Source organism: Panulirus ornatus, chromosome 7 (assembly GCF_036320965.1).
Source record: "Panulirus ornatus isolate Po-2019 chromosome 7, ASM3632096v1, whole genome shotgun sequence".
Classification (NCBI taxonomy): Eukaryota; Metazoa; Arthropoda; class Malacostraca; order Decapoda; family Palinuridae; genus Panulirus; species Panulirus ornatus.
In genome coordinates, this window is record NC_092230.1 from 29,858,204 (window position 1) to 29,868,382 (window position 10,179).

General features: G+C 42.2%; 1 protein-coding gene across 1 annotated transcript; it reads right to left on the reverse strand.

Annotated features, from left to right (window-relative positions):
* Positions 1-841: 841 nt before the first annotated feature.
* Positions 842-10,179, reverse strand: LOC139749487 (asialoglycoprotein receptor 1-like). The gene is made up of 4 exons (XM_071663406.1): positions 9,474-10,179; positions 7,540-7,725; positions 5,310-5,457; positions 842-1,260 (listed from the first exon to the last, which is right to left on the reverse strand). The coding sequence occupies exons 1-4, from the start codon at positions 9,607-9,609 to the stop codon at positions 1,173-1,175; spliced, it is 558 nt and encodes a 185-aa protein (XP_071519507.1). The 5' UTR covers positions 9,610-10,179; the 3' UTR covers positions 842-1,172.

Consider the following 10,179-nt stretch of genomic DNA (forward strand, 5'->3'; position numbering starts at 1 on the left):
ACGACTTGTACATTTAAGTTTTTAAGAATGTGAACACGTTCGAGAAAATTCTCATGAAAGGGAAAAACAAGGGATCTTTGGTAACTTTTACGTTCTGGCTTATCATTTCGGCCACAATAGAAACGTTTCCTTGATGTATTTGACAATCGTTAAGTACACTTAATGGGTGTCTTAGTATCTGTTCAATATACAGAATCATTTTCAGTCCATCATCTAAAAATTCAGAATCTGAAGTCCTATATGCTCTCAGGTACATAAATATGAAGACAGATCTTTTTATATTAATATGATTTGAATATTAGGGGACATGACAATATATTTGCAAGTTTTCTGTAAACCTTAAGTTTCAAAATACCTTTATCCCTGATAACCTCTACATCCAAAAAAGGGTAACTTATTATTCATTTCGACTCCAATAAGTTTTGGGGAAAGAGCTAATGAGTTTAATTTATGCAGAAAGTCATCAATGGGTGAACTGCTAGACCAAAATCAAATTACGTCGTCCACATACCTATATGGACTATTATGAAAACCATTTGCTAAACACTATAAAGGAACGAAACATATTTTGGCCTAACGATCTACCCATTGAAGACTTTATGCATAAATTGGACAATTGGGGAAATATTGGAGACTAGGTTCTCTTACTTTTTTATAATCTCATTTGTACATTGAGTGTCCTAAAGGTACTCTGGATAATCTCGCGAACATGACTTACATGACTCTTAATGTTTCACTTAGCGTGATGACACTGTTGCATGTAGTAATGCTGTCTGCAGAATACTATCTACTAAGCTAATCTTCAGTCATACGGGAAAGGGTAACATGCATGACACAGGTCTTGGGGAGTATGGTAAGCATTTTAATATCTTCTTCATTACAGGAATTCCAATTGCACACATTCATGACTTTAAAGGTACAGGTCATTGATTTGGCCACACATAAGAGCAGCTCATGAGTATGGATCACTAAGCTGGAAACTGCGAAGACAATAAGAAGAAATAATGAGCACAACTTGAACCCATCTGACTTCATGAACTCGAGGGTGATCGGTCAACAGGCATGCAATTCACTGAAGGAGACCAGTCACAGAGCCTTGATCCAGAGGAACCAAAGATAGTGGGTATGTCTGGATATGCCGAAGCCTCCAGATATGTGAGTCGTATCCCTCTCTATACCGAGGGGACTTCCACCAAAAACCTTTCCATCGGCTTCTCGCAGATGAACTTCAACATTCTCGAGCAGCCCGAAGCCCAGTAACTGTTGGATAGAAAGGATTAGACAACACGATGGTATGAAGGACCTGACGTCTTCGGTTACTGAGTGCAACAAAACGCGTGTAGTTTCGCGACACATCTCGTCTAACCCTCAGAGAAGGGTATCATGGGAGGATAATTTTCCCCTTTTTTTGTTTCCGTTATGTATCAAGGCATCGTGTCTCTCCAATCGACACACATGGTGGACCGACTACTTTTTTTTTGTTAGCTTACAAAGAAGGAGTGCAAATGACTGGGAAATGTATAAAAACGGTGCGGCAGGAGGTCAATAGGAAGGTACAAGAGTTGAAGAGAGCAAATGAGAGGTGGGATGAGAGTATCATCAAATCTTGATGAGAATAAAAAGATGTTTTGGAAGGCGGTGAATAACGTGCGCAAGACAAGAGAACAAATGGGAACATCGGTGATGGGGACAAAGGGGGAAGTGATAACAAGTGGTGATGAAGTGAGAAGAAAATGGGGTGAGTATTTTGAAGGTTTGTTGAATGTGTTTGATGATAGTGTGGCAGATGTAGGGTGTTTTGGTCGGGGTGGTGTGCGAAGAGAGAAGGTCAGTGAGAAAGGTTTGGTTAAGAGAGAAGAGGTAGTGAAAGCTTTACGAATGTGAAATCCGGCAAGGAGGCGGGTTTGGATGGTATTGCAGTTGAATTTATCAAGAAAGGTGGGGTGACTGTGATTTTGATTGTTGGTAAGGATATTCATTGTATGTTTGGATCATCGTGAAGTGCCTGTGGATTGGTGGAATATGTGCATTGTGCCATTGTACAAAGGCAAATGGGTTAAAGGTGAGTGTTCAAAATACAGAAGCATAAGTTTGTTGAGTGTTCCTGTGAAATCATATGGGAGGGTATTGATTGAGAGGATGAAGGCACGTACAGAGCATCAGATTGGGAAAGAACAGTGTGGTTTCAGAAGTGTTAGAGGATGTATGGATTAGGTGTTTGCTTTGAAGAATGTGTGAACGAAATACTTAAAAAACAGATGGGTTTGTATGTAACGTTTATGGATCTGGAGAAGGCATATGATAAGGATGGTAGAGATGCTTTGTGGGAAGCAAGTTGTTAGAGGCAGTGAAAAGGTTTTACCAAGGATGTAGGGCATATGTACGAGTAAGAGGATAGGAGAGTGATTGGTTCCCAGTGAAGGTCACTCTGCGGCAGGGGTGTGTGATGTCTCCATGTTTGTTTTTGTTTATGGATAGGGTGGTTAAGGAGGTAAATGCAAGAGTTTTGGAGAGAGGGGCGAGTATGCAATCTGCTGGGGATGAGAGGGCTTGGGAAGTGAGTCAGTTTTTCGCTAATGATACAGCTCTGGTGGCTGATTTGAGGGAAAGACTAAAGAAGTTGGTTACAGAGTTTGATAAAGTGTGTGAAAAGAGAAAGTTGAGAGTAAATGTGAATTAAGATCAAAGTTATTAGGTTCAGCAGGGTTGAGGGACAAGTTAATTGGGATGTAAGTTTGAATGGAGAAAAGTTGGAGAAAGTGGAGTGTTTAAGACATCTGGGATTGGACCTGGCTGCGAATGGAACCATGGAAGCGGAAGTGAGTCACACGGTGGGGAAGGGGGGAAAGGTTTTAGGAGCGATGAAGAATGTGGGAAGGAGAGAACGTTTATCTCGGAAAGCAAAAATGGGTATGTTTGAAGGAATAGTGGTTCCAACAATGTTATATGGTTGTGAAGCATGGGCTACAGATAGAGTTGTACGGTGGAGGGTGAATGTGTTGGAAATGAAATGTTTGAGGACAACATATGGTGTGATATGGCGTGATCGAGGAAGTAATGAAAGGGTAAGAGAGATGTCTGGAAATAGTGTGGCTCAGAGAGCAGAAGAGGGTGTGTTGAAATGGTTTGGACATATGGAGAGAATGAGTGAGGAGAGATTAACAAAGAGGATATATGTGTCAGAGGTGGAGGGAACAAGAAGTGGGAGAACAAACTGAAGGTAAAAGGATGGAGTGAAAAAGATTCTGAGCGATCGGGGCCTGAACATACAGAAGGGTGAGAGACGTGCAAGGAATAGTGAACTGGAACGATGTGGTATACAGGGGTCATGCTGTCAATGGATTGAACCAGGGCATGTGAAGCGTCTGGGATAAACCATGGAAAGTTTTGCGGGGCCTGGATGTTTAAAGGGAGCCGTGGTTTCGGTGTATTACACATGACAGCTAGAGAATGAGTGTGAACGAATGTGGCCTTTTTTGTCTTTTCTAACGTTACCTCGTGTGTGTGTGTGTGTGTACAGGTGGGTAGGGTGTTTGCTATTTCATGTGTGGCGGGGTGGCGACGAGAATGGATGAAGGCAGCAAGTATGAATATGTGCATATGTATGTATGTATATGTCTGTGTATGTATGTATATGTATGCATACGTTGAAATGTATAGGTATGTATATGTACGTGTGTGGGCGTTTATGTATACACATGTGCATGTGGGTGGGTTGGGCCATTCTTTCGTCTGTTTCCTTGCGCTACTTCGCTTACGCGGGAGACAGCGATTAAGTATAATATATATATAGTTCTACCTTCATGTGGCCCCCATTATACCACAATAGAAAAACATTACTCTCTCGAGCATGGCGTATCCACCCTTCATCAAGCCGATGGACGGAATTACCCTCTAATATAATGACCTAACCTTTGATAATGCACTTAGGGATCAGGTCAAAGACTGCACCACTGTAGCCAAGGGTCAGACCTTCGTGCTCAAGGATCTCGCAAAGGGATTATGGGTCGGTCCGCCTAGTTCAAGAAGGGTTAACTCCAGGGGGTTGTGTTATCATAATCAACCAAGATCACCTACAAGTCCTCGTCTCCTCGAGTGCAGCACCATCAGGCTCAACCTGCACCTGACGAACTTGGTTCTGAATATGATACAAGGCTCGAGTTGCAGCACCATTCCTCTTCCTTTCTGGCAGATGCAAGACATCAAAAGATCTCCGGAAGTGAATGTAATTTACTGGACAGATGGGAGTACGCCAGCAGAGGTAACGCAAGTAGGAGTCAGGATTTGTTATTCGTACAGCCTTCCTTTAAGGAAGACTGCTGGATCGAAACACTTATAAAGAATATAATTCCATCATCATCAGTCTCTCTAAATCCTCCTGTCTTTAACTTCACCCCTTTCCTCTGCACAGCTAGTAATGAAATCTACGATTTTTTTTTCCTAACTGTGTTTAACTGGCAACTAGTGTGTTTGTCCATCCCATCAAACACACCCGCAGAAAATGTTCGACAACTTTATATAAAACTCTTGGATGTAAATGATGCCACGTCTGACTTCCAAGTTTGATTCATTTTTAGATCTTTCCAAGGTTTTTAAACCTCTCAATCCCAAGTTTTGAGCCTCAAGGAATCGGTAAAGTTCCAACCACCAGATCGGACACTTCCCTCCTTGCTGATAAACTACAGACTGCGCTCTTGATATTACCGCACCTTTGTTCTTGATCGTACACGGCAGCCAGAGCTTGCAGTGTTGCCACACCTTATTTCTTGCAGGTAAACTGCAGCCAGAGCTTCTGATATTGCCGCACTCTAGCTCTCTCTCTCTGGTACACTGCAGTCAGAGCTCCCGGTGTTACCACACCCTACAATACTCTGAGAAGAACAGCAACACACTGGCGTCGATTCTTGACATCCTCGCGTCTAAACCCGTCCTATTAATTACTCAACGTAGTATTCTAAAATATACCTCATAATATCTTACCTTCAAACTCCTCTCTCTCTCTCTCTCTCTCTCTCTCTCTCTCTCTCTCTCTCTCTCTCTCTCTCTCTCTCTCTCTCTCTCTCTCTCGTGGCTTTGGTTATAACCGATCAACTTTAGCCAAATGGATATATTGAGAAGGTTTATTTTATCTTATGAAGCCGATCACGAAAGCAGAAGCAAGCCTGCTTCACTGAACCTAAATTAACAAACGCGTCCTCTCCTGTAGTCCATTCGACATCCCTGTAATTAAACTCGGTGTTTCACCGTTACCTTTGATAGTTGCAATAATACGGTAGGATCTCTTTTACCTGTCCAAGTGTGGTACTCACTTTCTGGTGTAGGAGCAGAAATAGATGCACTTGTTGTTGCCGTTTCTTGGTTTCCTTCCCCACCACCTATCTGAAACGCCCTCGCCTGTGGCGGACCAGACCCATGCCCCAGATTGGAACGTTCCAGAGGTCCAGTACCTCCCAGGATCTGTGGAAACCAGCCAGAGACAAAAGAAGGGGTTAGGAAATGGACGCTGCTGAAATTAACGTGACATCAAACATCAAAAGAACCGCATGTACCCAGACCACGATGAGTGGGTCAACATCATACAAAATAAAGAATCCTATACATTTCTGAAATTATTTATACTTCGTACTACCAACTTGAATAACTTTCACAGAACAGAAACACACTACCATCACACCATATTGCCTCATGTCAAGCCATCACACGTTATTACCTCATAATACAGCCTATGTCACAGTGAGGCGAGGCCACTACCAACTGGCTGCTCACAATGAGACAAGAATACTACCTACTACCTGATCACAATGAGACAAGAATACTACCTACTACCTGATCACAATGAGACAAGAATACTACCTCCTACCTGATCACAATGAGACAAGAATATTACCTACTACCTGATCACAATGAGACAAGAATACTACCTACTACCTGATCACAATGAGACAAGAATACTACCTACTACCTGATCACAATGAGACAAGAATATTACCTACTACCTGATCACAATGAGACAAGAATACTACCTACTACCTGATCACAATGAGACAAGAATATTACCTACTACCTGATCACAATGAGACAAGAATACTACCTACTACCTGATCACAATGAGACAAGAATATTATCTACTACCTGATCACAATGAGACAAGAATACTACCTACTACCTGATCACAATGAGACAAGAATACTACCTACTACCTGATCACAATGAGACAAGAATACTACCTACTATCTGATCACAATGAGACAAGAATATTATCTACTACCTGATCACAATGAGACAAGAATATTATCTACTACCTGATCACAATGAGACAAGAACACTGCCTACTACCTGATCACAATGAGACAAGAATACTACCTACTACCTGATCACAATGAGACAAGAAGACTACCTACTACCTGATCACAATGAGACAAGAAGACTACCTACTACCTGATCACAATGAGACAAGAATACTACCTACTACCTGATCACAATGAGACAAGAATACTGCCTACTACCTGATCACAATGAGACAAGAAGACTACCTACTACCTGATCACAATGAGACAAGAATACTACCTACTACCTGATCACAATGAGACAAGAATATTATCTACTACCTGATCACAATGAGACAAGAATACTACCTACTACCTGATCACAATGAGACAAGAATATTATCTACTACCTGATCATAATGAGACAAGAATACCACCTACTACCTGATCACAATGAGACAAGAATACTACCTACTACCTGATCACAATGAGACAAAAATACTACCTACTATCTGATCATAATGAGACAAGAATACTATCTACTACCTGATCACAATGAGACAAAAATACTACGTACTAACTAATTATAATGAGACAAGGATGCTACCTATTTGATGGTTACAATGAGAAAAGAAAACGCCATACTACCTGATCACAGTGGGACAAGAATACTACATATTCCCTGAGCTCACTGAGACAAGAATGCTATCTACTACCTGATCATGAGACAAGGGTAATACCTTCTGAGCTTACTGAGATGAGGATGATTCCTACTACCTGATCATAATGAGACAAGGATACCACCTGATCACACTAAGACAAGGATACTGTCTCCCACTGAGACAAGGCTACATCCTACTACCTGATCATACTGAGACAAAGACACTGTCTACTACTTGATCATAACGAGACACAAACTACTTACTATATGATCATAATGAGACTAGGATACTACCCTCCTAGTACACCATCATAAAACAATCTACAATACCTCGGGGATGACATAAAGCAATAGCATACAGCCATTGTAAACGGCACTAGCCAAGGAGATCATGTCTATACACTAGCGCCGAACAGATGTCGTGATGCACATGACCAATCATGTGCTAAGGAAGCCAGCCTTAAGCTCACTCAGATCTAGATGATGTGTATGACTAGAGAGACGGAGAGAGAGAGAGAGAGAGAGAGAGAGAGAGAGAGAGAGAGAGAGAGAGAGAGAGAGAGAGAGAGAGAGAGAGAGAGAGAGAGAGAGAGAGAGAGAATCAAAACTCACAGGTCGCCATATGATTCAGGAAGCCATTGTACTGTTCTAACGTGGTGACGGACGCAAGCTCGGCATCCATGGAGCGGCAGGTGCTCCGAGCGGTGCTCCAGGGCTGCACCTGCTGGTGGAAGAAGTAGCAGCGGCCGGCGATGCCCGTAAAGCCCTCCTGACATCTCTCCAACTCTTCTATCCTCACTGTTGTTGAAAGAGGAACATGGTTAACAGTTGTGGAGTCATTCTGAAATATTCTGAAACGTGACATATGGAAAATCATTTTACCATCAAACTTAAGAAGAGGAAATATACTATATATATATATATATATATATATATATATATATATATATATATATATATATATATATATATATATATATATACTATACATAACCGCTGTTTCCCGCTTCAACGAGGTAGCACCAGGAAACAGACGTATACACATTATTTATATTTATTTATATAGTATACTTAGTTTCTGTCTCCCGCGTTAGCCATTTACCGCAAGGACACAGACGAAAGAATGGCCCAACCCACCCACATACACATGTATAGACATAAACGCCCACACAAGCACATTAATGTACCTATACATTTCAACGTATACATACATATACATACACATATACATATATACACACTAGCTGTCTTCATCCATTCCATATACACATTTTCATTTTATACATATTCGCTCTTTCCCGCGTTAACGAGGTAGCGTTAAGAACAGAGGACTGAGCCTTAATGGAAATATCCACACGTGGGCTCCCTTCTCTGTTCCTTCTTTTGGAAAATTAAAACGAGAGGGGAGGATTTCCAGCCCCCACTCCCTCCCCTTTCAGTCGCCTTCTACGACACATGGGACGTATTCTTTCTCCCCTGTCCCCAGGGAATACACACACACACACACACACACACATACATATATATATATATATATATTGGAGGCTCCATTAGTAGTTGTATATATCTGTACTAGCCGAAATGTCACGGGCAAGAATACGCTCCATCGTGGTAGAAGGAAAAGAACAGATGAAGAGAGGTGAGTGAGAGTTGGTATACTGGAGGGCGTTTGATTCTGGCGAGAAGAAGGGTGGACGATGAGCTCTCATGCTGGGGAAAATGAGGCCCTTGTCGATGTGGAGTAGCTGCCGGCATGAAGAGCGATCGTAGGGCTTCCCGAACAGAATGGAGGATACGGATATACCCAGCACGTTAATGTTATTTCAGGATGAATGGGAAGAAACGGGAGAGATCTACATATAGATATATACAAGACATGCGTTGTGGTGCAGCTGAATCTTTTCAGGCAATTGCTTCCACAATGCTCGGTGATGCACAGCGTAAAACTGAATACAGTCGGAGAGAGAGAAAAAAACATTTATGTAAAGAAGAAAGATGGTAGGCGACAGGATGGAACCTTGATGCTCCGTAAACGTCGTCTGCAATGAAACGATCGAAAAAGAAGAACAGTAAGGCTTAAGGAAGACGTTTAGTCAGCAAAGCCTTCTGCCATGCAATGTAAAATGCTCCACAGATATTGAGGCCACGACAACAGATTCACCAAAATCCCTACTAGCGAGAAAGATTAAGTGGGAGAGGCCCGAAATGCCGTGCTGGTGAATGAAAAGAAACTGAGTTTCTGAATGTATCTGAAAGTCAGAAATAAGCCGAGTTTCGGAGACTTTGTAAACAGCAGAGATGAGAGAGAAGGGGGCAAGAGCTAGAAAGGATGAGGATTTCTTAGAGGAAGAGGCTGAACCCAAAAATTTTTTCCAAGAATGGATAACCCTGTTTCTAGATAGAGAAGAAATAGGTGTGCATATGAAGATTTATTCTAAAACGAAGAAGAAACAATTAATCCACAGATTTTCGTCAGTTGTATATTAGTGACTGGTGAGAAGAGGAACGGGTGTGTAATGCAGCGGGAGGCACATGCCTGCACTTACCTGGTGTCTGATTAGTGTCAGATCGCGGAGGGTTGGAAGCCACCGCCATCACCAGGCACAACACCACCACCACGTTGATCCACATCTTGACGCTTCTCCTCCTCCTGCCGACCGTCACGACCTGAGGCATGTCCATCACGGTTAGTCTCCAGCAGAACACATCTAGCAAACCTCCCTCTCCTACAATGTGAGCCTCAACTCACAGGTATAAAAGAAAAAGGTTAGTAATAATCATCCAACTCGATTTAGAAAATGGATTTCTGAGGCTAGAGAGTACAGCTCAAGCGGGAGTCCTGAAGCAGGTACGAGCTTGTAATAATTGTCTTGCTATCTATCTACTGCCCAGTAACCTCCTTGACTTTACTTGCACTGTATATTGAGGGAAGGTTACTACTGTAGAAATGGAAATACAAGCCTGAGATCCGCTGTAGAGCTAAAGAACAGGGACACCCAACCCTCAGGACGAGAACCCCTGCACCAGCAATATTCACACCTTCATAAACTATGGAGTTTTAGAAACATATTACACGAGAAAAATACGACACGCCACAGTAGCCCCGATCGCTTTAGAATAAGCAATTAGGAATGGTTCCAACAGAACTAACAATATAGCGCTTGAAACTAGTAAATTGAGACTGAGTGCTAGAGGCGGCCATATACAACGACCAGAGTCGGTAACGTATCTCACCTTGATCTTGTGAAGCCT